This window comes from Cervus canadensis, chromosome 8, assembly GCF_019320065.1.
Source record: "Cervus canadensis isolate Bull #8, Minnesota chromosome 8, ASM1932006v1, whole genome shotgun sequence".
Taxonomy (NCBI): Eukaryota; Metazoa; Chordata; class Mammalia; order Artiodactyla; family Cervidae; genus Cervus; species Cervus canadensis.
This window is the reverse complement of record NC_057393.1, coordinates 11,277,630-11,302,698: the sequence shown is the minus strand read 5'-3', so window position 1 is coordinate 11,302,698 and position 25,069 is coordinate 11,277,630. Positions and strand designations below refer to the sequence as shown.

General features: G+C 47.2%; 1 protein-coding gene across 3 annotated transcripts in view; it reads left to right on the top strand.

Annotated features, from left to right (window-relative positions):
* PLPP4 (phospholipid phosphatase 4) overlaps positions 1 to 25,069 on the top strand; it is a 140,380-nt gene that overhangs the window by 52,390 nt on the left and 62,921 nt on the right. Inside the window, exons 2-5 of one of the 3 annotated variants that reach the window (XM_043477258.1) lie at positions 4,848 to 4,956; positions 13,156 to 13,246; positions 18,019 to 18,082; positions 20,042 to 20,166. In XM_043477258.1, the coding sequence (XP_043333193.1) occupies positions 4,848 to 4,956; positions 13,156 to 13,246; positions 18,019 to 18,082; positions 20,042 to 20,166 (389 nt within the window). The remainder of the gene's footprint in view (positions 1 to 4,847; positions 4,957 to 13,155; positions 13,247 to 18,018; positions 18,083 to 20,041; positions 20,167 to 25,069) is intronic. The other 2 variants (XM_043477259.1, XM_043477260.1) reach the window with 2 other exon arrangements.

The window sequence follows — 25,069 nt, the reverse complement described above, 5'->3', positions numbered from 1 at the left end:
AAAAATAATTTATTTCTTTTTGGCTGTGCTGGGTGTTAGTTGCTACACGGGCTTTTCTGTGGTTGAGACAAGCGGGGGCTGCTCTCTAGTTGTGGTGCGTGGTGCGTGGTGCGTGGCTTCTCACTGCGCTGACTTCTCCTTTTGCAGAGCACGGCTCTAGGGCGTGTGGGCTTCGGTAGTTACAGTTCCCGGGCTGTGGAGCACTGGCTTGGTAGTTGTAGCATACGGGCTTAGTTGCTCCGCGACATGTAGGATATATCTGGACCAGGGATCAAACCCATGCCTCCTACATTGGCAGGCGGACTCCTTACCACCGAGCCACCAGGGAAGCCCAGTTTCTGTATTTTTAACAGTTCCATCCGAGGTGATACTGATGTGCTGGCCTCTTGTGACTCTAGGTTTGGTCCACAGACCAGCAGCATCAGCGTCCTCGGGGAGCTTGCTGGAGGTGCCAGCCCTGGACCTGCTGTATCAGCAGTCCCCAGGAGGTCTCTGGGCACATTCTTGTTTGGGAAGCCCTGATCGTTCATGCTGCTGGGGGGCGAGGGGAGGTCCTCAGTGCGTAGTGAGCCCTGCTGAGCAGGCAGTTGGATCCCATGCCTGAATTCCTCCCCTGGAAGCAAGGTTTCCACTTCCTGGTTTCCAAACCACTTTACAAAGAGTTCCTGGAAGGATGTTTCCAGGCCTGGCATGCCCTCTCTTGGGGGCACGCTTTCATGTTTCCAGACCTTTCCATCCTACTGTATGCCCTTCTGCTCCCATCTGCATTTTGAGACTCACATCCTATCCTCTGTGTAGCTGCCTCACTGTCTGGATTCTCGGAGGCAGACGCCAGTGGCTGGTGTGTGGGGAGAAGGGACATCTATCTTTCCTGGTGTGCTGCTCCCAGAGGATACAATTTCCTTGACAGATGTGTTCTGGCTGCAGCCACTCAGGGTGGGGTGAGGAGTTGTGTGAAAGGCTGGGTGCACGAGGCTTTAAAAAATCACCATGAGGATAGTGTCCCCTGGGGGACAGATGAGATGAGGAAGGATGTGCTCAGAAGCGTGCCAGCTCCTTGGCCCTGGGCCAGCTGTGTGCAGAGGAAATGGGAATCAGAGTTCTGGGGTCTCTGAGAGTAGGGGCTGCAAGACCATTATCATGATGACAGCCTATGGGGGACAGATTGTATTTGAAAGGTGGCTGCAGCCCTATCTCTCATCTTACCTGCTTTTCTATAATGGGACTCTGCCACACCGCTGCTAAGAGGTGAAGTCAGTTCCCCTGTCTTGAATCGGGGCTGACCTTCTGTCACCCAGTGATGCCACAGGATTTCAGAGCCTGGGTCAGAAAAGCCATTCAGCTTCTGCCTGGACCTCCTGAGACCTGCACTCCGGAGGAAGCCAGCAGCCATGAAAAATTCTGACTATGCTGAGTCTGTCGTGCTGGGGAGGTGTGTGCGGTGCTCCAGGTGGCGGTTGACAGCCAGCACCCATGCAAGAGGCCGTCCTGATGTCCAGCCTGGTCAAGCCTTCAGGTGATGCAGCCCCAGCTGGTGTCTAACTGCTGTGACCACGTTAAGTGAGCTCTGCCTAGCTGGACCTGTCTCGATTTCCTGATCCACAAAATCATGAGCAAAAGAAAACGAGTGGTTTAAGACATTAGGTTTTGGGGTAATTTGTTATGCATCCAGAGTAATTGGAGTGTTCTGGAGGCTTTAGGTTTCGTAAGTATATTCTTAAAGTGTTAGTCACTTCATCGTGTCTAACTCTTCTGTTACCCTGTGGACTGTAGCCCACCAGGCTCCTCTGTCCATGAAATTTTCCAGGCAAGAACTGGAGTGGGCCTCCATGTCTTCTTCCAGGGGATCTTCACGGCCCAGGGATCAAACTCAGGTCTCCCACATTGCAGGCAGATGCTTACCATCTGAGCCACCAGGGAAGCCAACATATTCTTTAAAATAACTTGCAAATAAAATTCTTTTTACTTAGCTATATTTAAAATGCTTTTAAAATACCCAAGTGCAGTGAGTAAGTTGTTGCAAAATGAAATCTGCTCCCCATCCCTCCAAAAAAAGCCTGGAAACTGTCCAGAAAACAGTTTCTTACTAGAAAACTATCTAGTAAAAACTTGCAATTAGAGGCTAGAGTAAAATGATAGAATGACAAAATGCTGGTTTCTGTTTGTGCTCTGTTAGTTACTTTATATTCGTTCATTTAAGTTTTATTTCCACGGTGTAAGGTGTGCCCATTTTACAGATGGGAGACTGAGGCTCAGAGATGTTAATGAACTCACTGAGAGCCCCACAGCAGGGGCTGGGACTTGAACATGGATGAGACTGGCTCTAGTGCCTGTCTTGCAGCAGATAGAAGAATTGTTAATGTTGAGAGCTAAATTTCTAAGTCTTCTCTCCTTGTGGACAAGGGTTCTTGGAATCTTGGAGAATTTTCTTTAATGCTGGGCCCTTCAGAATCACCTGGGGAGTATTTTAAAATTCACATACCAGGCCCAGTCCATACCAAGGCTGTAGGTGTGGGATAGGGTGTCTCCAGAGGTTCTAACGCTTCTTTATTTGTCACCTCTGACCTAACCCAACCTCCTGTGTTGCAGGGAGCTTCCCAAGTGACGCTAGTGATAAAGAACCCACCTGTCAATGCAGGGGACGGAAGAGACAGGATTCAGTCACTGGATTGGGAAGATCCGCTGGAGAAGGGAATGGCAACCCACTCCAGTATTCTTACCTGGGAAATCCCATGGACAGAGGAGCCTGGTGGGCTGCAGTCTATGGGGTCACAAAAAGTCAGACATGACTGAAGCGACTTAGCATGCATGCACTCACGCACCCAGGTTACAAGTGAGGACATTGAGGCCCAGTGAGAAGTGGGTTGTTCTGAGACCCAGAGCAGCTTAATGGTGGAGCTCGGGCAGAAAGCAGGTTTCCCAGCACCCAGATGGCATGTAGCCTTGTGTCTTGGAGGAGGCTTGGAGGGCTGTTAGCAGAAATTAACTTACACACTAATGCAGGGGTCTTAGGGCATTGCAATAAGATCCTATAGTAGATGTATTCTGGGCTGAGTGCTGAGTGAAACAGTCAGGGGCCAGCACTACTTTCTTCTTGAAATTTCATAAATACAAGGACAGGACAGAGATTTACGACTTGAAAAATCTCACTTGTGGGGAGAGAGGGGAGGAGAGGAACAGAGGGAGACAGAGAGAGGGAGGGACAGGTATATAGAGGCACAAAAGACAGATTGAATTTTAGGTCTCGTTTAGATATACATGTAGATATATACATGTATATCTACATGTATATACATGATAGAATTCAGTGTGAGGCTGATCAGACCCAGGGTAATTTTTTTTTACCGGTAGCAGCTGTTCAAAGTCCAGAATAGAGAGTAGATTCTGCAGTCACTGGAGAGTCACTGAGAGTTCCACCCTGCTGGACTCTGAGGACATAACCCTGGAGAGTGACCCCATGCTCCACTCCCTCCCAGTGTAACTGGGCACACAGACTAATGATCAAACAAAGCTGCAAGTCTAGGGAAGAAACCAAGACTCTCAGATCACTGACTCTGTCCTGGGGCTGAAGTGGCTCTAAGATGACCCACCATCCAGGTTTCTCCTAAGACTGAGATTTTTCCTGGTACATAGGAATTTCAGTGCTAAAACCAGGAGAGTCCTGGCCAAACCGGGACTGTTGGTCACCTGGCTGGTCTCCTAGATGAGACGACTGCTGACCTCCAACTCCCGTCCCCCAACTCCCCTCCTCCTCATCTTGGCAATGGTACCCCATTTCCTGAGAGGCCAAGCCAGAGCCCTTGGCATCAGCTCTGACCACTACCCCTACCCCCGCCTGTGCCTGTTCTTCCATTTTCAGTCCTGCCTTTTGCTTCTCTCTGCAGGCATCTCTTGTTGGGACAGCTGCCCTCACCTCCTCACTGTCTCTGCCTCTCTGCTCTGCTCCAATGCCCCGCGTTCACCACTGTTGGACATTTCATTCCATGCTTTCCTGCCAAATTCCTCCTTGGTTCAAAAGGCAGATTCCTCAGTCTGGCACTCAAGCACTGACTCACCCAGCCACATCTGAGGCCACTCTGAACCGAATTCAGGTGGAGAACTGGGCGGGAGAGCTGGGAGGGGACCCAAGGGCTGAAAGCTGGCTAAAGAAGCCTGCCATCTCTGTTGTTCTTCCCCGCAGGTTTTCTCTTGGTGGTGATCCTTTTCATCCACTTGGGTGTTGCGGGTTCCCAGGGTGAGAGAGGGGTCGGGAGGTGGAGGCTTAGAGCTGTCTGGTTCCTTAACAGCAGCCCCCCATCCTCTTCCCGCTTCCTTCCTTCTTTCCTCTCCTCTGCTGTCTCTCCTGTCCCAGCCTTCTCTTTTCTGGAAGTTTCTTTCTCTCACTCTGCCCCCTGGTGGTGGTGATGGTGGAGGGGCGCCATCTGGAGTAACGTGGAGGAGGAGCACCACCGGTTCTTTTCTCTAGTCCTGCCCGCTGCTCCATCCCTTTCACTCCAACTCAAGTCCATTTTGTCCCCAGAGACAGCTGTTGGCCTGGCCTTGCCCCAGTCCGAGCCACCATTCTGAACTTCAACTCCCAGTTCCCTTTGGATCCCCGAGTTCTTAGGGTCTTTGTATGTCTGCCTCTCCGTTCTTCTCTTATGCCCCCCACTGGTCCTAGCAGGCTGGTGGTGACGAAAGATGCTACAGTCTTAGTGATTCTTCCATCTTTCCCCCGTTGGAGCTGCCCGAGATCCATCAGTTGGGCAGCCTGTCCCCCCGCCCCAGGGACCAGTTCGTCCACTCTGAGCTCTTGCTTAGGCCACCTCCTCCCCAGTGCTCACGCCTCTTTCTTTGTTTTCTTTCAGTTTTACAGAATTTTTGGATCCCTTCCAGAGAGTCATCCAGCCAGAAGAGATCTGGCTCTATAAGAATCCTCTGGTGCAGTCAGACAACATCCCCACCCGCCTCATGTTTGTAAGTACTGCTGATTTCATGGCTGATGGGACCACTCCCCCAAGTGTGAGGCACATGGGTTTTCACTTCTGTTTTTCCACCCCCTGCTGATGACAGCCAGCAGCCTGAAGAACAGAGGCAAGTGGCCAGACAAATTAAAATTTAATTCCAGATCGGAATGGTTCGCCACTTGGTCATGTGAGAAGCAATTGCCCGAGGCTTTGGAAAAGAAGGGCCCTGCTTACTTTAGCTAAACCCAAACTGTTTCCAAATACTTAGAGTAGAATAAGTGGAGAAGGCAATGGCAACCCACTCCACTATTCTTGCCTGGAGAATCCCAGGGATGGAAGAGCCTGATGGGCTATAGTCCATGGGGTCGCAAAGAGTCGGACATGACTGAAGTGACTTAGCAGCAGCAGCATAGTAGAATAAGATGAGAAACTAGTGAACAGAGTTGCCTGCTTCATCTTCTTTTAAAGTAGACCTCGATTTAGCCATGCTCAGACACCATTAAGCTGCTCTGTTAGCCACTTTTCTGGGCTTGGCTGGTCAGTTAACCGGTGAGGAGACCACCGTGTTATGACTCAACTCTGGGTAGCATCTCTGATACTAGGATAAGTGGGCGAACACCCAAATAATTGGTGGATATATTAGGACTATTTTTACCTCTTCATTCTGCCCCATGTTGATTACAGCCTTTTACACTTCCCCTCCCATGGGCTTTTCTGGTTGCTCGGGTGGTAAAGAATCCACCTGCAAAGCAGGAGCCCCGGGTTTGATCCCTGGGTCAAGAAGATCCCCTGGAGAAGGGAATGGCAACTCCAGTACTCTTGCCTGGAGAATCCTATGGACGGAGGAGCCTGGCGGGCTATATTTCATGGTGTCATAAAGAGTGGGACACGACTGAGTGGCTAACACTACTACGTCCTGGTCCCTTGTTGAAAGCTTAGGAAGGATTATCTCACTTAGACCCACCCTGATTGACGGTGGGAGGAGAAAGGGACGACAGAGGATGAGATGGTTGGATGGCATCACTGACTCAATGGACATGAGTTTGAGTAAATTCCAGGAGTTGGTGGATGGACAGGGAGGCCTGGCGTGCCACAGTCCATGAGGTCACCAAGAGTCAGACACGACTGAGCGACTGAACTGAACTGACTGTTTCCCAGTGAGGAAGATGTCTTTATTGTCTGAATTTTGCAGGTGCAGACCTGCATCCCAGAGAAATGAGAGAGCTTGCCCAAAGCCACACAAGCTAGAGAGTGGGAGAGCCCAGATTCACACCCGAGCAGCCAGCTCTGAGCCCCGCTCTCAGCCAGGAGGTTGCCTTGCAGTCTGGAGCTGAGTGTCTAGGACTCTGCTAAGGCTCACCAGCTCCTGGAGAATTGCTTTAAGGCCTTCCTGTGGCAGAGGAAATATTGAAGCTCCGTCTTGTTACAGAACAAGAATGTAGCTTTTGGATGGGCAACGCTGTAGCTCGAAGACTTTGCCTATTGACCAGCCATCACGTGTCCTGTCTCTGGCAACTCAAGTGTGTGTTCCAGAGCTTTTATAGAGCACACAAGGGATATTTTTGCACTTTGAAAGAAATCCCTCTGATTTGGGGAGGAAATCTTGTTCATCAGTGATTGAAAAGTTCATCAGTGATTGGAAAGATCACCAGTGATTGGCTCAAAGATGATGGAAAGATCTTTGTGTCTGCAGACATCCCCAAGTGTCCAGAACACTACATGAACATTGCAGTCTTATTTTTATTGCTTTTTCATAATTTCCTTCCTGCTGGAAAATAAATCAGGTTTTTGTAAATATCAGGGAAATTGAATAATGTAGGGTCTTGTGAGTTGGGCATTGCCTTACATCTGTGTATTAAAACCAGATTTTTTTCCCATTTTTGTTCCAACTCACATCTTCCATAAATCCTAGAAATAAAGTAACTAGCATGTGTCTCACTAGTTTACTCCATGGTTTTAGTAGGAGGAGCTTCTGTTTATCACTTATCCCCATTTTCAAAGATTTCACATTTTGTGTGCTGTAAAACCCACTTTGGAGATGACTGTTCATATGGGGTGTTGTGATGAATCTGTGGCTGTGTCCTAGATTTATGAACAATGGATTGTTTTGAAGTCTAGATACAAATGCCACAAATATCCTGGCTGCAGACACAAATAGGATGGAGCACATTTGCATGTTGGCAGTGGAGGAAAGGAGACAGTAAAGGAGTTATTCAGTGCTGTGATTCTCAGAGAATAGAAGGGTATTCAGCCACAAACACTGATTCATACCCTCTAATCTCCTAATGAAATAAGTTCTACCTTTTGTTTTGTTAATAGTTGTTGATGGATTTCATTCATTCGGTTGCAAGATTTAGTGCGATTCCATAATAACACAAGGAAAGCAGTAGATACATTTAGAATATGTGCAACGCAAGATGAAAAATGCTTTGTCACCACATAAATTAGATTTGTTCTCCTGGGTTTTATTGAGAGTTTAATACAAGATATCATTTGTCTGCTTTTGATCTTTACAAACCTTATGGTGTTTCTAAAAGAATGTATAAGAGAACATATTTTCAATGTTTTTTTAAAAATCTCTTGGCTTCCTTAGAAAGCTCCAGTTTCATTAGTTAACACATAGATAATCCTGGGGTCTCCTCTATTTTTGTTTAGAATGTTTTACTCTAAAGTCAAACTTGCTAACTTTCTAATAACCAAAGTGTTTTTTAAAGGCAGCTGCTGTGAATCCAGATTTCTTTGTGAAATCAGTGTCTCTGGAGTTGTGCTTATTTGTGTGCGTGTCAGTTTTAAAAGGGCTACTTGGTCAAATGTTACAAAAATATTATCGGAAGGTTAGGGAATTAAGTAAGGAGTAAATGGTAATGACATCACCTGGAAGCCACTGCCTGGCATTTTCTCTGTCTTTGGCACCATCAGCTAAGGTGAGGGTATCTGTCAACATGACACTTGGGCGTGGTTGGACCATGGATTCTGAGAGTTTCCCATGATGCCCCTGGGCTCCTGTGGACCAGAGAGGAAGGCTGAGAACTCTGTTCTCACATACTGGGTCTTGACTTTAACATTTGCTGTTAAATATTAACAGGCTATCAGCCGCTTCCTTATTCAGAAGAGGCCATGCTTCCTTTCTGAACATGTGGAGTGTATCTGCACATCTTTGAAAGCCTACTTTTTGGTGTAGGAAGATTACTCAGCTGGTATTCCATATTGCTCTTCAGTGCCCTCTCTGTTGTTGCCTGTAGTGTCTTTGTGTGTCCAGAGAACACTTCCAGGGTGAGGAAAGCCATGGGAATTGCAGGTGATGTGAAGTCAAATCAGACTTGACCCCTGCAGGCTTGTGAGGGCGATGGTACCCTGAAGCAAAGTGTAATCTGAGAAAGAGGGGAGGAGAGGCTCAGGGGCACTTTTAGGGATGTTCGTCCCCATCCTTACCATTGTCCTCCTCCTTCTCATCACCATGGTAATTCACAAGAGCAGCTAGCATCTCTTGACTGTAGTAACGGTGCTCATCACTTTACAAATAGCGTCTCAGTGAATTCTCTCAGAATCCTTTGAGGTTGGCACTTTTGTGATACCATCATTTCAGTAGAGAAAATGAAACTGTCATGAGATTAAACAGCTTATCCCAGGTTTACAACCATCAGTGGCTGGACCAGGGTCTGAATGCCGCCGATCAGAGTACAGACACTCTTGGAGTCATTCAGCCGTGCTGCCTCTTTGGAGGTCGAAGGGAGGTGGACAGGTGGTGAGTGCAGCCTGTCACACACAGAAGATCAGGTGTCAAGGAGCAGACATAGTGGAGCCAGGCCATGGGGGCCCCATGAATGGGAGTTTGCTTGGAGTACTGCATGGTGGAGGGGGCAGCGGGAGGCAGGGGTACAGGAAGAATGTGGACAACTTCAAGTTAGTTGATTATTGCTTAATTCAACAGAAAGTTATGAAGCACCTTCCTAGAACCAAGCATGGTGGTGGGTAGTGGAGGTGCAGAGCTGAGTAGGTATGGTCTCTAGTCTAGTGGGAGCAGAGACATGAACACAAGTCAGACCATTCGGCTTCTCAGGAAAACCCTCGAAGGACAGGCAAGATTCAGGGAACTGAAGAAAGAGGAGGTGTTTTGCAATTTCTTAACTTGATTTAAAAAAAATCTGCCCAAGACCTATCCTCTGCCCAAGATCAATCTTTTTCCTCTGGCCATGACGTGTCCAGAAGATTTACTTCCGTAGCGTATTACTGGTATTGTGTTGATTTAATAACAGGAGCTTCTATTCTGTAATCGGATGCTTCTAAGGAAGACAAAAATAAAATCAGTTTGCGGGGAGGAGGGAAGGAAAAGAGACAAAGCTGGCTCGTGGTAATTTAGTTTTTAGACACTTTTGACAAGTCTTCGCTCCCAGCTCTGTGACAGACTGTGATTGTCTGCCCACCGCAGGGCCCTTCCCAGGTGGGTGTGTGTCTTGAGTTGTTAGAAGCACCGTGGACCACACACGCCTTTCTGTCGAATGCTGAAAATTCAGTCGCTTTGGGCCCACTGTTTTGTCTGATGTGACTAACCCCCAGTGACAAGCTCTTCTGTGGCTAAAACATCCTAGCATCGGGTGCCCGGGCTTCAACCCCTTTGGTGGTTAAAAGTCCTTGGCCACTCATGCCCTTCCCTGGAGACAAGCTTTGTGTCTGGTGTCATACTTGGTGGATTCCCAGAAGTATCCTGGCAACACAGTGCCTTGTATCAGCATCCAGGGGTCACCCATCGTCTGGACTGGGGACGGACGGCACGTCCTGTGTTGGCTTCACTGGTGGATGCACAAGGCATGGCCCTTGCGTCCTCCAGCTCCCGCTCCTGGTTGGAGCCACGGGGCTCCTACACAGCAACCCATCTCCTGTTCGGTCAGAACAGTCCAGCTCAGGGTCATCCCCTGCAGGCAGCCTCTGGAACCTTGGAGGGGAAGTCTTCCCAAATCATATTTTCTCTGGGGTTCCAATTCTGTCTAACCTTAGACTATGCCTTCTGGGACTGTCTTATATTAATAGCAGGCTTCTCTGGTGGTTCAGATGGTAAAGTGTCTGCCTGCAATGTGGGAAACCCGGGTTCAATCCCTGGGTTGGGAAGATCCCCTGGAGAAATAAATGGCTACCCACTTCTGTACCCTTGCCTGGAAAATCCCATGGATGGAGGAGCCTGGTAGGCTACAGTCCATGGGGTCACAAAAAGTCAGACATGACTAAACAACTTCACTTTCCTTTCCTTTTATGTTAATAGCATATATGTGCTAAAAGACGTAGTTGCTCAGTCTTATCTGACTCTGCGACCCCAGGGACTCAAGCCCACTAGGCTAATCTGTCCATGGAATTCTCCAGGCAAAAATACTGGAATGGGTAGCCATTCCTTTCTCCAGGGAATCTTCCCGACCCAGGGATTGAACCCAGATCGCCTGCATTGCAGGCAGATTCTTTACCATCTGAACCACCAGGGAAGCCACCAATAGCATACATATATATGTGTGTGTGTGTGTGTGTGTGTTGTTGTTGTTGTTCAGTTACCCAGTCCTGTCCAGTTCTTTGCGACCCCATGGACTGCAGCATGCCAGGCCTCCCTGTCCATCACATCTCCCAGAGTTTTCCAAGTTCATGTCCATTGCTTCACTGATGCTGTCCAGCCATCTCATCCTCTGACACCCTCTTCTCCTTCTGCCCTCAGTCTTTCCCAGCATCAGGGACTTTCTCAGTGAGTCAGCTGTTTGCATCAGGTAACCAAAATATTGGAGTTTCAGCTTCAGCATCAGTCCTTCCAGCAAGTATTCAGGGTTGATTTCCCTTAAGATTGACTGGTTTGAGGTCCTTGCTGTCCAAGAGACTCTCAGGAGTCTTCTCCAGCATCACAGTTGGAAAGCCTTAATTATTCAGCACTCTACCTTCTTTACTAGCTCTCACAACTGTACATGACCACTGGGAAGACCATTGCCTTGACTATGTGAACCTTTGTTGCCAGAGTAATGTCTCTGCTTTTCAACACACTTTCTAGGCTTGTCATAGCTTTCCTGCCAAGAGGCAAAATTCTTCTGATTTCATGACTGCAGTCACCATCCACGGTGATTTTAGAGCCCAAGAAGAGGAAAGCTATCATTACTTCCACCAGAATGGAGAACCCCCATGGACAGAGGAGCCTGGAGGGCTACAGTCCATGGGGTCAAGAAGGGTCAGACACGACTGAGCAGCTAAGCACAGCACACAGCGTATCTCTAGTTCACTATTGCTCTCATATTTATGGTTTGACTGTTGGTGGGGCTGCTGCAATTCTGTTCACTGTTCAGTGAGCTGCTTTCTCCTCTTTGAGGGCAGCAGCTGGTCTGTAGTGCCCAAAGTGAGAGGAAACCAAAAGCCCGGGACTTCTTTGACCTTAAGCTTAACTTTGGACTTAGGTAAGCTGGGGCTTCAGCCATCACTCTCTAAACGCTGAATGTGTGAATCAGAACTGATGCAGTGTTTCTGTCACCAGAGTCATTTGAGATGCTTGTTACACAACGTAGATTCCAGACCTGTCCTATAAGAGGGTCTGAGGGATGCAGCTGTGTAACAAACACTGCAGGTGTGAGAGCCACCCAGGCACTGGTGGAGACTCACAGACTTGCTGGAACACACGAGTGAGTGTTGCCTTTTTCAGTCACCCTGGGTAAATCCTCTGCTTCTCTGCTCCAGTTCTGAATCTCCTTTTGTGCAGCTTCCCTGAGACCTGGGCCATACTCTTCTGAACACCCTCCATGGAGACAGGACTTACTGATGTTAAGTCGTTCAGGGCCATGGCCAATAAGGAGGCTCATCAAGCTGGTTACTACCATTTGTGGTCAGAAAGAAACCAGCCTGTAAGGAGAAGGGTTTTCTCATGTCTCATGAGCTGTCTGTGAATATTGCTCCCAAAGAGGAGTCCCCAAGATGCTCTGAGCTCTCACGGTCTGGCTCTTGCATGTCTGTAGGACATCACCAATTTTGATAGACTGTGTGCATTTGGAGGAATTCTGGTGTTTTGTTTTGTTTTTTAAAGGAAAGTATCTTCCAGCCATGCCTTAGACCTGTTAGGAAGCCCCCTTTCCAAAAAGCAACATTGATTAGAGCCCAGGTGGAGACTTCCCAAATTGTGAACACTGTTGGTTAATAGTTACCATCTCCCACGCCCACCCCTCCCACCATCGTCTGTGAGCCCAGCTGTAGATTTGTGAGATATTTAATCCCTTTTGATTGTTATCCTGAGATGTTATAATCATAAGGAAGTAACACAAATATTGTATGCCAAAAAGTTCATTCAGGCTTTTTGGTAAGATAGGATGAAAACCCTGAATGAATGAACTTTTTGGCCAATCTAATACCTTTTTCTTGGTCATTGAAATGTTGGGAAAAAAAACAAACAGCATACTAATTATAGAATGCTGCTTAAAGACTAGGTATGGGAGGCAGAAAACCTGACCTCTGAAGCCCATCTTGCTATTTCCCAGATGTGTGTCCTTGGCCACATCACCTAGTCCCCGAACTGGGCAAAGATTGTCACAAAGCCTGCGTGAGGATTTAAGAGACCCCAGTACTGGATGGTATCCAAACATGGCTCCTGCCTCATAGAAGGTTCAGTAATAAGAGTTGTTTGCATCTGAATCCCACCAGCTTGATTCGTTAAGTGCAGTGCATACTGTACTCCCCAGTGCTTTGGTCTAGGGAAGTAAAGGGGATGCAGGAAGAAAAGAGGAGAGACTTCATGTGAAGGGACTAACCTCTACTTTGCAGTGGAAGTGAATATTCAACCAAAGAATGCCGAAGGGGAATGAATCAATAGACTCCAAGCAAATCCCACGTGTCCCCATGTTGCCAGAGCGCTGGGGATGGGAAGCCAAGGGTTCTTCCACCCCTCCCCAGGGGAGGATGGGAGGAGGGTTACTGGCAAAGATGTCACTGTAATTATAGACTCTTCGTTTCTGTTTAAAAAGTCACCACTTTAAATGTGACTCCCAGCAATTACAAATCAATTATAACCCATAATCAGACCTCTGATTTTTCAAGTCTGTGGAATCTCTCAGTATAGATATAAATCCTTCTTAGAGTAAGGTCAGGAGTTCAGTGAGATCATTCAACTAGTGAGTCCAAAGGAAGTTAACTGGAACTAATTATCACTCGGCTCTCTGATAGCAAACTACTGCCTTCATAAGGGATTATTTGTTATTTCTTCCAGGCAATTTCTTTCCTCACACCTCTGGCTGTTATTTGTGTGGTGAAAATTATCCGGCGGACAGACAAGACTGAAATTAAGGAAGCCTTCCTAGGTAGAGTATTCCCAGTTCCTGCTTTAGGGGATGGGGCTGAACTTCATTAGATCACCAGATTTCGAAAAATCTCAGTTGCACTCAACTGATTTTTCTCTTGGTCAAATTAAGCTTGGTAGACACAAGACAAGGTAAACGTTTAGCCCTTTTAAAGAGCCAGTGCGTGGTAAGTAGCTCATCTGCCGGCCAGCCCATTGCCGCTGTCCCTTGTGCTGAAAATAAGTGTCAGGCTCCTCACCAGAGCTCTGTGCTTCCTAAGCAAACCGGAAGGACAGCTCTTGGCTGTAAAGCAAAGTGAATCTGAAACTTTGTCACCGCTGACTGTCCAACCCCACATTTGTAATTAATAGGCCCCCATTTGGGGCAATTCAGACATCAACCACAAACTCCTTGACCAGTCACCATTGACTGGAAGCAAAAATGTGGAAAAGCAGATGTAAAATTTAATATAAATTGGAAACAAGCTCCATAACTCATTGCCACTGTGGGGACATTTTGGCAGTTAATCAGTTGTTATTATATAAAGAATGCTACAATCTTTGCCATTGAGTATGACACAATGCTTATAAATTCTCTCTAAGCTGAGCCATATCTGCGTGTGACAGGAGTTTGATATTTTTAGGGTTAAATCCATTTTTTTTTCCTGATCTGCATATTAATCAAAAGACAAAGTAAATGACAGCATGAAGAGAAAGCAAAACTATTGGCTTGTTTAGCAAAATAAACTCCCCGGAAGCCAGGGTTTTAGCTTTTTGATCATCAGGAATACTGAATTGGGTTTATTTTCTGACATGACGCCTTGACGTTATCCAAACCCTCACACACATTGTGTTGTTGGTGTGTTGTGTAGGCTCACCATTCAGTAAGGTAGTAAATCTGGAAATATGAGATTCTTCACTAAAAATGGTGTTTGTTAATTACTGGACTTTGAGGAAATGAAAAACGTAGCAAACTTCGATCTTCCCTGTTCTTTGTAAGGGAAGGAGGGTGGGTGTGAGTTCTAGGGTGTGCAGAGCAGTGGAAGGACCGGGGCCGTTTCTTACATAGCCAGGCTTTGGTTAGACTCTGTGTAGTTGAAAAGAACAGAATTCCTCTCAAATTGGATCGGGTAAATTAGAGGTTTGGTTATAGGACTATAACAAGCAATCTTACAGACCTTCAGGAATCAGAGGGGAAACCCTCGTGGGGATGAAATAGAGATCTAGGCCATGAGGGGTGGAGGCACCCTGTTGCCTTATACCCCGCCCCCCCCACTCCCCCAGTGATGCTTCCTTCCTCTCTGCTCAGTCCCCGCCTCAGTCTCCTGTGAGGACGGCGTCTCTGCTGCCTGCATCTTGGTCTGTGTGAGGCTTGGGCTTGCGGTGGTGGGTGCCCCTGGCCCACGCCTGCGTGACTGCTCAGCCCCAGTGCCAGCTCCAAGCATCACCGCATCCTGTGGTCCAGACTTCCCAGGCGGAGACTCTGGACTTGACTCAAGTCTCAAGCCTGGATGCAAAAGTCCCGTGTCTCTGGCTAGCCTGTGAATGCTCTGCTTGAAGACAGCTGTGTTCCCCAGGCTGCTCACCTGTGCTTTGAGGCTCTGGTCATCACATGGTCTGTGTCTCTTCAACTGAGGTGGTGGAAAGGTCATGTTTTTCAGGAAGGGTATGGATGCCCTCCCTCTTGAGGCTGACACAGCTGGGACAGCGTTTGGGCACATATCACTGTGGTCCCCAAATGTCCCATTGGGAGCCTCTCTCAGTTGACCTGGAAATCTCTTTGCCTCACTTATTCTAGCCGCTCCCCTGACACTGAGTCCAGAGACATATGGTTGTGGGTAGGAACTGTCTCTCATGGTTACAGTTATAATTTACTGGCTGCTTTTGGTGCTGGGAGATTGTTATTGCCTTGAGGAGCTTACAGTTACTTTCTCTAGACCTTTTCATTCTCAGCCAAATCTCCCTTAGGATGACACTACAAAATTGTACACCAAAAAAAAAAAAAAAAAATTGTACACCATACCTGGCCTCCTATATGTTAACAGAGAAGGTGGAGTTAATTGGATGTTCTGTTTGCCCAGATAAATGAGAGGCTGCCTTGTAAAAATGATGAAGAACCTCCCTTTGTACACAATTTTTAAAAAAAGTTGCCACTTTTAGGAAGTCTTGGAAGGGGCTGGCGGGAGTGATCTTTCAAAACCGAGGACAGAAAATTAGGTATAGCTTTTTCTCCATTATCTGGAATTCAGGACTTTCTCAGTGAGGGTGGTTTGGTCTGAGGTCCCTTCTTTACCCAGGCGTCTTCAGCAGACCTGGACCCTAAGAATGCCCCTTAGCTGCATGTCCACAGAAGCCCCCTTTGTGCATCTGTTCATGTGCAAGTAAGGCTCGCCCCACCCAGGGATTTGGCTGCAGAACGGCCAAGACAGTGTTAATAGCGAAACTTGTTTTGGAAGGCCTGCAATGTTGAATTCCCAAACAGCAAAAGTGACAGCAACAAAACCCCTCTAATCCTCTGGGGGTGCTTGTAAGCAGGAGCACCCTCAATACAGGCCACTTGCAGGTCAACTCACGTGACACATTGCTTTGCATTTCTTTATCAGAACACAGTCTGGCTTGTCTTTCTAACTCTCCTCTCAACCCCGCAGTGCTGTGGGATGCTGTTGATGCACCTCTCATGAACCAGATGCCTTGGGTTCTTGTTAATCAACAAGCCAGCCCCCCATGATTGGGGTCATCCATTTCCTGCTCGGCCAGCCTTTCATGCCTCTTCTCTCAGCCCAGTCTTCCCTGTGGTGTCAGTGAGAGGTCCCCTGTCCGGGTCCCCTGGAGGTTGTGCTATGCAGATGAACGTAGTAATCGGTTTACTTACTTCCGGAAGGCTGTGACGCTTTCCACTCAGATCCTTGCTCTCTTCTGTCTCCTTCAGGCTTTTGGATCAGAGAGGGAAGCTGCCAGTTGTTGGTGCTTCCATCACAGCCACACCTTTTCTAGCTCAGCCACTTGAAGCTTTTCAGAGAATTGCTCTGCACTATAGTAAACCCAGCCGGGGCAGAGGTTGGGGACGTGTATGGTGTTCTGGATTGATGTTGTGGTCTCTGAACTTCCCCAAGGGCACTGGGAGGTCAGCTAGTGATGCTTGTTCCTGGAGACCTTTTCTGTGCAGAGGCCTTGCTAGGACCAGGAGGAGAATGAGTTCAGCCCCTCTGGGAAAACACAGCAGTGAGCCTGCTGGACCAACCCTAACAAGAAAAGACCCCTGTCATCTCAGGGCAATCTCACAGCCTGTTAATTGTCGTGGTTTTGGGAGAATCCTGCAGCAATGATGGCCCAGGGAATTCTCCCTCCTTTTTGCATAGGAAACCTCCCAGCAGTACTCCAAGCTTGTGAGAGAGAAGGGAAGCCAGCATTTTAGGAAGGAAGGGTCTGTGCATACAGAGTGTAATCAGCAGATCTCTCCAAGTTCTTCCATGCTTGCTTCCAGATTACACACCCCGTTGCATGCTGGGTGTTTTAATGGTGGTCTGGTGCTGCTGACTCATGCCCTGCTCTGCACCCAGGGGGCCCTGCCCTCCTTTCCAGCTATTGCAATGTGGCCCATCCTCCACTTTGGGGACTAGTTTCCCTTTGACAAAGGTGCTCATTTGAACTGGTCCCTCCCATTCTCTCTGCTTCCCCGTGACTTGATACAAGCAGGTGGGTTTTTTGTCTCTATCTCAGTGGCCCATGCCCTTAGTGACTGTGTTGACTGTTCACTCTCCTTTCCATTTGTAGAATAACACATTTGTCTCCCCTGATGATCACCAACTGCTCCAGGCAGCTCCTTCCCGAAAGTGGCCCTCCACTGCTGTTTCCTTACATAAATCTCAGCTAGTATTGAACAGTTAATACTTGCCAAAGGGAAATGGTAACTCACATGCTTTATTATTCAACAAAGCAATGGAATGGGGCATCGATAGGTTTTTATTGCTTATGCAAAGCATTTGACCTTTCATCGCATTGACTTGCCTTTTGTGTAGTCTTGATAAACCCAAGAGAGGGATGCAGGGGCCTTGCAGGGAAAACTCCATGACTCATTTCACCTGCTTCCTTTGGACAATCTGTGCTTCATCTAGCAAAGTCCTTCCAAGCTGCTTGGAGAAATTCCCCAGGCTGTCTATTTTTGAAGAATGTCATCCAGAAGTACCTACTGTTTTAGGTGGCAGAAAGAAGCACCTGGGCAAACCTTTACAAACACCAGTAATGAGGTATTGAGACACTTCACCTTCTTAGAAATAGTGATTTGTTTGATAACAAGTGGACAGCCATCAGCAGGGGACAGGTCAACAAGGAGGTGATGGCTGAGTGGGCACGCCTGTTTGCAGAGGGATTCCTGCAGCTGCTCTGATTAGAATTATGTCTGAGAAGGTTGCCAGAAGGAAATAAAATGTTATGTTTCTTGCTACCAGTAAAAGAAATTCTACATGCTGTAGTATTAAATCTGTTCTATCAGGTCAGAACTTGATACATGGGCTTCTCTGTGATATTGAAAATTTCAGTCTAGGAGAAGAGATGAATTTCATTGTCATAGGGGCTTGGAATTTTATGAGCTTTCACTCTCCAAAGTCCAGTTCTAATTATGTTTTACTCTAGCCACTCAAACTTCCCTCCTTTTTTAAAAGCATTAGTTCATATTTCTATGGTCATAAATTAAATAGTGTGATTGAAAAGTAATGATGATGATGATGGTAATGATGATGATTTTGATTTGAGAGCCAGCTGGTTATTTTTCTGTTTGTTGGTTTTGTTTTGTAGCTGTGTCCTTGGCTCTTGCTTTGAATGGAGTCTGCACAAACACTATTAAATTGATAGTGGGAAGGTAAGTTCCAAAAAGAAACAAGTAGTGACTTAGAGTCTCAAGGTCAGCCCTATAGAAACCTTGGCCACAGGAGGGACAGATTGGAGCTCATCTGGTCTTCCCTTAAATTGTTGTCTTTCTGGGGTTTCTGTCCTCAACTCAGATCTTTCCTCTCCTTTGAATGATGAACTCACTATTTCAGTAAGCAGGACATCAATAGTAAAGAAGTATCTAATGACTATACTTTTTTGGGGACCAAAGTCAAGAAAGCCATTCCCATTTCCAGCCCACTGCTATTCCAGGGCCTCACCAGACACCCACTCACTTGTCAGTTTTGGCATCCAAAAAATAGATAATCTTGCTTATTTATCATTCTCTCTGGGATAAGCAATATGGATTAGTATTTGAGCTGTGACTCGTGACAAATTTCTCTTACCCTCCTGCGAGATGATTTCTATTTTCTGTTTATCTTGCCTTCTCCCCCAAATGCTCTGGAAGTGAGCTAGTCTCTGTAGAGAAAAACAGTCAAAAGATCTGAGTTCAAGACCTGACTTAGGCCCTGACTAGCTGTTGGCCTTGAACAGGTTGGTTTCCCTTTCGGAACCTCAGTATTTAGTGGTCAGGTACTTGGTGTGCAGTGCTGGTCAGGCACTGAGAGGGTAGAAGATGGATATAGATTGGTTAGCGAGTGACCTTGGGCTGCACTGTCCTTCCAACTTTCCGAGCTTAGAGTTGCTGAGGGCCCAGTGAAATGCTGACTCCCAGGTCCTCTCTGAGGCTCTGGTTCAGTAGGTGAATAGCCACACTTGGAGAAACACATAGGGGAGAGACAGCACATCAACAGTTCTGATAGATTATTGATAATCAATACATTATAGATACTGATAGATTGTTATTGGACCCAGATCCCAGAGCTGGAGGACCAGTGAGCCCTTATAGTTCACAGTGAGAACCATATGACCTGTAACCCAGTATGTGCAGAAAAGGGGAACTGTGTTTACCATGTTAGAAAACCCTTGTCCATAGCAGGCATCTGGCAAAGTTAGTTGAATTCATGTGAAGAATCCACCATCACTCATCAGCGTGGGAATCCGCACTTGAGTGAAGTAGACACATGTGGGGTGTGGTGTGTAGGTGCAGGAATCCAATTGCCAGGGTTCAGAGCTTGTCTTTGCACTTACTGGTTGTGTGTGACCTTGGACAGGAGTGTGATCTTTCTAAGCCTTCATTTTCACACGTGTGACATGAAGGAAGTTCCAGGACCTGCCCCAGGGTTGTTGTAAGAATCGTACGATGTGACCCATGGGTAGTACTTAATGCTGGGTCTGGTATGCAGTAAGTACTCAGTACATGTTAGCCGTGATTATGGCAGCCGACTCGGCCTTGGGGCCAGCTTGTCCCCCACCTACTTCCCCCACAACCTGGACCGAGAGCTGGCCTGGTGACTGTGTGCCAAAGCTTGGAACTGAGTTTTCAGGTCTTCTCAGTGAGGTTAAGTGAGACCTGCTCTTTAAGGAAGTGTAGGCAGTTGGCCATCAGATTCAAGATACAGGGCCATGAGGAGCCTGGAGGCTTGGATCCTGGTAGCAGCCTCTGATCAGTGGAGCCGTAGATGGAGCCCTGGCTCCATCTTTATTTCACCAGCACTATGCTCAGGTGGCTCCCGGAAGTCATCGCACTTGACCTTCCGTACCTCACTTTTGAGTAGGTATTGATATCCCTTTTTTACATATGTGGAGACTGAGGGTGGCGATGCGACTCCCTAAGTCATAAAACTAGTAAGTGGCAGAGTGGGGAATTCCAGCCCAGATCTTTCTGACCCTGAAGGCTTTGCACAAGCCCACAGTGTCTTCCTGTGGGGGCTGCAGTGGTGATGGCAGAAGAAGGAACTGGGGCAGCAGCAGGGGTCGGCGGGGTCAGCTGGGGTTTGTTTGTGATGGCAGCGTTTTATATTGAAACTGTCCATGGTGTCTTTTGTAGACCTCGCCCCGATTTCTTTTACCGCTGCTTTCCAGATGGAGTGATGAACTCGGAAATGCACTGCACCGGTGACCCCGATCTGGTGTCCGAGGGCCGCAAAAGCTTCCCCAGCATCCATTCCTCCTGTAAGTTCCCTGGTTGGGAGACTCTGATTCCTAGGTCATGTCTCCTGATCACTCTTTTTGGGAATTCAGGTGGAGGGAAAAGAGTCGATACCTGAATGTCAAGTGTAGTTCGCTTTTCTTCACTGTAGGGTGGTTGTCTTAGAAACAAGACATTCCCCAGGAAGAAATAAGCCTGAGACCAAGACTCTGGAGTTTACAAAACATTGTATGTGTGGCTCTTGTCAACTCAGCAGAGTGAAACTTGCGACACTTTACCCGTTGGCAGTATCCTTCAGGATCCTGACAGTGCAAGGGAGTTAACCGTGTTCCTGGGACCTCATGCCTTTCAGCTCAGTGTTTTCTCTAGTTTACTCCTTCAGTGAAAGTTTTGTGTGTCTGTGTGTGTGTGTACTGTACCAACATATAGCGTATAGGTGTATAAACCAAGTTATCCATGTCAGAGTGTCCTGGTCACATCTTCTTTCATTCCATCAGTGTTTACCAAGTGACTCAGGTGCCAGACATTGTGACAGGTGCTGGGGCCATGGAGATGAATGAGCCGACAGCTCGTGTCCTGGGGAGTCCCTCGGCAGTGGCAGGCTGTGTATTTAGGTTGGTGATTCTGAAATCCTTGGAGAGGAACCAGGCCCCCAGGTGACCACTTGGGAGACGACCAGCTGCTCTTATGACTTGAAGTCCTTGTTTACCTTGGTCAAGCCTGTTACCCTCATCCTTTTTTCTTATTTCTAAGTGGCTAATACACACCCTGATGGTGGCTGGACCAAGGAGTAACTGGATGGCCTTTCCTGCAGAGTGATTGTTGGCCATTTTGCTCAGAGTCACTAGAGAATAGGGCCTGTCAGCAATATCGGGGTGCCTGGCACTCTGAGTGACTCTCCGTCGGCCTGTGCCATAGCCCTGCCAGGCCCAGCTGGCCTCACTGTGTGCATAGGGACAGGGAGGCTTAGACAGACTCAGCAGATTATTCAAGGATACTAGCTGACCTTCATGCCAGCCTCTAACGTGATAGTGTCTTGAGCTTTTGATGGTTAAGCAACATATACAACAAGGTATTCACACTTTGGCCACCTGATGCGAAGAACTGACTCATTGGAAAAGACCCTGATGCTGGGGAAGATTGAAGACAGGAGGAAAAGGGGAAGACAGAGGATGAGATGGTTGGATGGCATCACCACCTCGATGGACATGAGTTTGAGCAAGCTCCAGGAGTTGGTGATGGACAGGGAAGCCTGGCGTGGTGCAGTCCATGGACTTGCAGAGAGTCAGACTTGGCTGAGCGACTGAATTGATTCACAGTCCACGTTCATTTAAGTAAATAACTTTTCCTCCCCTAGTTTATTGGAGACTATAGTGGGTTGAATAATGGCACCCAAAAAAAAAAAAATTGTCTAGATCCTAGCCCACAGGATCTGTGAATGTGACTTTATTTGGAAAAAAAAAAGTCTTTGTAGATGTCATTAAGTTAAGGATCTCAAGATGAGTTCATCTTGGCTTTAGGGTGGGCTGTAAATCCAATGACAGATGTCCTTATAAGAGAAAAGCAGAGGAATATTGAGACTCAGAGACATGGGGAAGGAGGTCATGTGAAGATGGAGACAGGAAGTCATGTGAAGATGGAGGCAGGAATTGAGGTGATATAGTCGCAAGCCAAGGAGCCCTGGAGCCACTAGAAACTGGACGAGGCAGGAAGGAGTCTCCCCTGAAGCCTTCAGAGGGACTGTGGACTGGCCAACACCTTAATATGGGACTCTGGTCTTCAGAACTGGGAGGGAATACATTTCTTTCATTTTCAGCCTGCATGTTTGTGATGATTTGTCATAGTGGTATCCATCAGGCTTCCTGGCCTTTCCCAGTCAATAGGAATTGACTAGAGGCCAGATAAGAAACTCAGGCAAAGTTTTATTGGCAGCTGTACTGCAGCATGGGAGAGCGAGAACAAGCAGCTGCTGCTGCTAAGTCATTTCAGTCGTGACTGACTCTGTGCGACCCCATAGATGGCAGCCTACCAGGCTCCTCCGTCCGTGGGATTCTCCAGGCAAGAACCCTGGAGTGGGTTGCCATTGCCTTCTCCGGAGAACAAGCAACAGGTTCCCCTTAATCCCTGAGCAGGGGGCAAGCTTGCTCATTGTACGGGGTGAGGGTCGGGCTGTGTCCAGGGATCAGGCCGAGGGGCGACTTAGGTGTTTTGCCCACCCCTCAGGTGGAGGTATGTGCAGTACCCTGCTTCTGCTCCCAACACTCTGTGCTCCAGGCTTCTCAAAAGTGGCAGCTGGATTTCTTGGTCTCTTTGTATCTTTTGTCCAGAATTTGCCCCACCTGCACCTGCACACAGCTATTTTTAGACCCTACAGTTTCTTTGTATTTTGTTGCTCAAGGAGAGGTGTGTCCAGATGCAAGCACCACGGCACTGCAGGGAAGGTCCCAGGTCCCAGGCCTCTCAACAGCAGCCCTGAGTAAGGAACGAGGAGACAGACTGAACACATACTGGTTAACAGAGAGGTCTGGCTTTAGAGCCTTGGAGGTGGGGAGGGGAGATTGACAGAACGTGCGTTCCTGAGGTTAATATGGCCAGGGGCACGGCATGCATGAAGGCTTAGGGATCACGGTGTTTTTAGGCTCTAGTCATTCCTGTTATTTATGGTCAAGCATCCGTTTGGAATAATCACTTCCTCTCTGAGCTTCTTCTTCCTCTCTGAAGTCGTGTTTTAAGTCAGTCTGTTTTGGAGGTTGTGTAGGTGCCAGTTGGAGAAAGGTCTGCTATATTGATTTCCTGTCTCCTTGTTATCATAAGTTCCCTGGCTGGCCTTTTTTAGATATAACTGGGATAGTATTCACCTGGGGCCAGCTTCCATCTGCTCTTCATCTGTATCCTTGTGGGGTCACTCAAGTTCTCTGCAGGTTCTGGTCTCCCAAAGATTTGGTGCTGAGCTTTAAGGGGCTTCAAAAGTTATTAGCAGTAAGAAGTGAAACCCTTTGGGGGAACCTTCATCCTAGTTTTCAGATGGTTAACTGAGGACTGCAGCACAGTTTTGTATCTACCATTGCATCTGAACTCGGGAAGGAAGTAGCTCTCATGTGAATGACTCATGCTAGGAGACTGCTGGGTTGCAAAGAGTAGCAATCAAGGCCCACAGAAGTTTCTTTTAGAGGCACACTGTCCTTGTCAAATGCATTTCCTGGTGGGTCTGCCCACCAGCTGTCTTGTCCCTTGGGAGGCTGATGTCTCTTCTGTGCTCCACAAGCTTTCTGACAGAGGCTATTACTATCTTTTGCTTAAGATGTGCTTAAAATGTTAAGATTTTACTATTTGGCTGACAGAATCCTCCCTAGCCTCTAGGCTTTTGGTGACTATTTTCCTTTGCTCTTTTTTTATGACAGATCAGTGATTGCCTTGCAGGCAGCTGCCATATCCACTTAGAAAACCATCAGTGCTGCTTTCTGGATTTCTTACTGTAGCTGATAGGAAGCCTAGAGGTTGGTGTGACTCATTGCTCCCTAGAGGAGGTGGCAGGCTTCAGAAGGGGTGACCTCAGTGGACTTTTGATACACAGGCTCTTTCCCCTTTCAATAAAAATCCATTTTTGTGGGTTGCACTTGAGTGAGTGGACCCAGGGATTCTGGACCAAGGACCTCTGGAGAGGAATCCCCCATTCTGGGTAAACAGGGGTTTCCTTCTGCTCTGTTCACAGATAATTGGTGACTGGAAGGTAGTCGACGTCCACATATACATGTCATCCTGCAGATCAGTTGGTTTCCTTTGAACAGAAGAACAAACACTAATGTCTCTTGGAAACCAGAGATCTTTTTCTTAGTTTACCACATGCAGTCAAGCAGCACTGCCCTGAAGGGCTCGTGTGACAGCCTCTCAGTGCACAGCGTGTCCCGTGGCAGTCATGTTAGGGGACTGGCTCTGCGAGGCACAGCTTCAAAGGGCGAGTGGTTTCCTTCAGAGTTTTGAGAAGCTTGGGGTTTAAAGTGGAGAAAGGCGATGTGGCTTCAAAGCAAGGGTATTCTGTAAAGAGAACTGTCTTTCATCACATTATCTCAGCTTTTGATTGGGTGTTGTTTCAACTTGCAGAAAGAGGATAGACTTCAGAGAGAAAAATTGGAAAAAAAAAAAAAACCCTTATTATTACCAAGTCAAGGTATTAAGAAACTTTCTTCTATAAAATGGTGGGAATGAACAAAGTGATACTGTAGTCCGTGGTCAGCAAATGACAGCATGTGCGCTGCCTGTTTTTGTAAATAAAGTTTTATTGCAACACTGAGGTGCCCATCACTTACATATTGTGTGTGGAGGCTTTTACTTTATAATGGCAGAGTTGGTAGTTGCAAAAGAGACCTGGCCCACAAACATACTGTCCATAGTCCAAACAAATAGTATTATAAAACATTACTTCAGGGTTCCTGGTGGGGGACAGAAGAATAGGCCAAGTTTTTAGGAGTTTTTAGGACAGTGAAACTGCTTTATATGCCTCTATAATGGTGGATGCTTGCCATTATATTATGCATTTGTTGAAACCCATAGACTACACAGCATTAAGAGTGAACCCTAATGTAAACTGTGGACTTTGGGTGATTCTGAAGTGTCTGTCAGTGCAGGTTCGTCAATTGTAACAGCTGTTAGACGATGTTGATAATGAGGGATGCTGTGAAGGGGCAGTGGGGGCGCGGCACTTGGCATCTACAGGAAGTCTCTGTACCTTTTAAAATTTGCTGTATACCTAATGCTGGTCTCAGAAACTAAAGTCTAAGAAAAAGGCAATACTAAAGCAAGACCAGTGCACTTGAATTGTGCACACAGGTGTTTCATTTTTAAACAACTCCACTATGGAAGAAAAAGGAGGCAGATGACACCACCCTTATGGCAGAAAGTGAAGAACTAAAGAGCCTCTTGATGAAA